Below are 3,560 nucleotides of genomic sequence, written 5' to 3'. Positions count from 1 at the left end.
GAAAGCCCGAGAGCATGGTACGAGTGCTTTAACGAATATGTAAAAGGACTGAATTTTGAGAGAAGTAACTATGATTACTGTCTATATGTGAACAATTCTGGCAAAGATCCAATATATATTTTAGTGTTTGTTGATGATCTATTGATATGCTGTAAAGATAAGGATGAAATTAATGAAATCAAGAAAAGTTTAATGGTAAAATTCGTCATGAAAGACCTTGGAAAAATTGGGCATTATATTGGAATAGATATTGACTATAGTGATGATAGAGGCATGATGGCTTTAAGCCAGACCAAGTATATTGAATCTTTGGCCAAGAAATACAATCTTGAAAAGGCGAAATTGTACGACACTCCAATGGAGACTGTGGCGGCCGTAGGCGCCCCTACGGAACGGCAACACGGCCACCACAATACAACTCGCGACCGCGCGCGCGACGCGCGCGAAAACATTCAATCCGAGGGAGACACCCCCGGAGCAAAACTCCACGAGACACCGCTAGAAGCCGCATGAAAACAATAACATTCTCGGAATTGAAAAACGGTGAACTACAGTATAAAAGGGAGCGGAGATAAGCCAACTCTGCGAATCGACTCCAAAGATAATTCCTAGTGACGTATCGAGGACTCATGCGCACCAGCAAGCCGCGAGCAGTTGTTACGCCGAGGAGACAACCCCGAGCGGAACCAGCAGACGGAGTGCCTTCCTGCGACGAGACCAACACCGAGGATCTACCGAGAGCAGTCAGCGAGATCGTACCATCCGACGAGGGACCAAAGCAGTCGGCGGATCCTACAGAGAACGGAGCTGCGGCAGAGCCTACAGAGAGCGGAGCGGCGACTCCCGATCCAGTGCCAGCAGAGACAACGACTCGACGAGGCTGACCACACCTACGCTGCATCGAGTACCGGCCGTGGCAGCTACACAAGATCGAGCTCTCTCCACCTCGCTTAACGCGACCACCGCGGATCTTCATAAGCCCGTGGGATCTACGCGTGCGGCGCTTCACCAGCCCACGTTACATACAAGCGCGCCTGTTCTCTCCGGTCTCGCCGTTGCCACCGTCGCCGCGATCTCCACCACGCACGGGAAGGTGTCAGACGACGCAGACCGCAGCCGCGGAAGTACGCTCGCAAAGCACGCAAACCAAAGGCTGGACTACGAGCGAATCTGAATCCGAGCCGGAACCGGAGTGCCCATACGGTCCTATTAGGGTGACCATTACGGCCCCTCACATATCTTACCGAGAGCGTAATCTAAACTACCGCGCTTCTCGGTAGATATATTTTTGCAACGCGCCGCAAGGCGCACAAACTCGATCTAAAACAAACACTGTATGTACTTGTACATATCTGTAAATATATCTCTATTCACATATCTCACTCTCGTCTATAAGCGGACCTCACTACTGCGATCCTCCACCAGCGAGCGAACATTTCCTTCTGCGCAAACGACAACGGGCTAACCAGCCCCCATAGAGACCAATCTGAAGTTAGATCAAGCGAATGAAATAGACGAACGTATCAAATATAAAAATTTAATAGGAGAATTACTATATATTAGTACAGGCACGAGGCCAGATATTTCATACAGTGTAAACTATTTAAGTCGTTATCAAGGTTGTTACGATGAAACGCATTTTAAGTATGCGATGAGAATATTGAAATATTTAGTAAAAACGAAAACCTTAAAATTGACGTATTATTATAATTTAGAAAGCGATATATTAGATTGTATGGTAGATTCTGATTACGCTGGAGATAACGTGGATAGAAAATCAACAACAGGCTTTGTTATACGATTGTTCGGAAATCTAATCTATTGGAAAACACACAAACAAAGTACGGTAACGAAATGCTCAACTTTTGCTGAATATACGGCTATGTCCGAAGCAGTAACAGAACTATTGTTCATTCAAAATTTGTTGAGAGAATCATTCGACGTAAACTTCGAGAGCGCGATAAAAGTGTATGAAGATAATTCAGGAGCAATAGCGATTGCTAAGTTTGGTAATCTCACCAAGAATTCGAAGCACATAGAGGTGCAGTACCATTATATAAATGAGAAGTATGAGGACGGTACTATTGACATTGTAAAAATCGATTCGTGCAATAATATAGCTGATATACTAACAAAAGGTTTAGACAAAGCAAAGTTTATTAAGAATAGAAAAGCATTAAGATTGATCTGAAGTTATGAACAAAAGTAAGACAGAATGAAACGCGAACAATGGAACGTTAAAGAATGTCAAAGAATGTTAATGCTAAGATCTAGATTATAAATTTAAGGAGGCGTGTTGTAGTACGGTAAATATAATAATCTAGACTAGCCTAATGATACGCGTAGCGCTATCTCTCTGATTGATAGCGCAACTCATTGTCAGCGAGTACGCACTGCGTGAAGCTAGCGCCTTGCGCACCGCTGACTATCGCTCTCGTCTGTCGACCGCCTTGGAGTGCGGACGCAAGAACCATTTTTGTACTCGTTTGTTAATTATACGAATATATTGTTGTGAAGTGGCAGCATTTATTCATACACAGCCTCAATACATCCTACAAAAATACAATAAAATGCTTCTAAAAATTGTAGAGATATTCATAAAGGTATTCAATAAAAATAAGGATATACATAGAATATAAATTGTTAAGAGTTTAACATAATATAACCATAAGTAGTATCTTAACTGAATATTATATAAAAGAAAAGCAGTTGCTTCTATTTCCGTTAAATCTAGACGGTTTTACTATTCCGTACTGGGCTCATAAGGCTTATGGCAAAATGGCAGGTCGTGACGTACGAACGTGACGTACCATGACAAAAAATGGCTGCCCTTATGTAGGCTTATGACCGTTTTTACTGGGGTTATAAGGGCTTATGTCCGTCTTAATGAAGAGCGCAAAATGGCAGCCCTTGCTTAATGCTTACAGGGGCTTATGTCCGTTTCAACGAGAAGCACTAAATGCTTCTAAATCATATATAAAACTCATGTAAAAACATATAGGATCGCATTAAATCGTATACATAAAAGAATTAAATCGTATAAGGTAGTATTAAATCATATGAAAATCATATATAGAGTAGAACGGGGTAATGTGGTGCACGGGGTAATGTGGTGCATTGGCAGTACCAACTGAACGAATAGAACAAATTGCTTGCCATCGATATGGTAGGTGCGTGGTGACCGACGATGCTCATGCAAGTCATTGCAGCCACCTTCGTACATCTGTCATAAAAATTACTGCTTCATTTGCAAAACACTTGTTGGCGGAAGGATAAATGTTTCATTTCGTTGCATCAGGAAAAATATTATTTCCACGTAAAAAAAATATCAGGTGAGTATTTTCTTGAGTGAAATTTCCCGCTTAACACGAATCTTGTGTTGTTTTGGCGATTATTTCGATTTTTACCGAGAAGCCGAATTTGACGTGACAAAAGTGCTTCGGGGCAATGTGGTGCATTCGGTTCGGGGCAATATGGTGCAAACTTGAAAATCACCATTTTTGTTATTGCTTTCGTTATTCAGCAAAATGGTGCGCAATCGACCAAGAACAACCCAAAAA

General features: G+C 42.2%; 1 protein-coding gene across 1 annotated transcript in view; it reads left to right on the top strand.

The window, feature by feature from the left end:
• Positions 1-1,882: 1,882 nt before the first annotated feature.
• The window catches only part of LOC105556820, a 4,200-nt gene continuing 2,522 nt past the window's right edge, over positions 1,883-3,560 (top strand). Inside the window, exon 1 of the mRNA XM_012003931.1 lies at positions 1,883-2,092. Coding sequence (XP_011859321.1) covers positions 1,883-2,092 — 210 coding nt within the window. The remainder of the gene's footprint in view (positions 2,093-3,560) is intronic.

This window comes from Vollenhovia emeryi, unplaced genomic scaffold (assembly GCF_000949405.1).
Source record: "Vollenhovia emeryi isolate VEMERY1.0 unplaced genomic scaffold, V.emery_V1.0 DF939759.1, whole genome shotgun sequence".
Lineage (NCBI taxonomy): Eukaryota > Metazoa > Arthropoda > Insecta > Hymenoptera > Formicidae > Vollenhovia > Vollenhovia emeryi.
The sequence above is the reverse complement of the archived record's forward strand: the minus strand, read 5'-3'. Positions and strand labels throughout refer to the sequence as shown.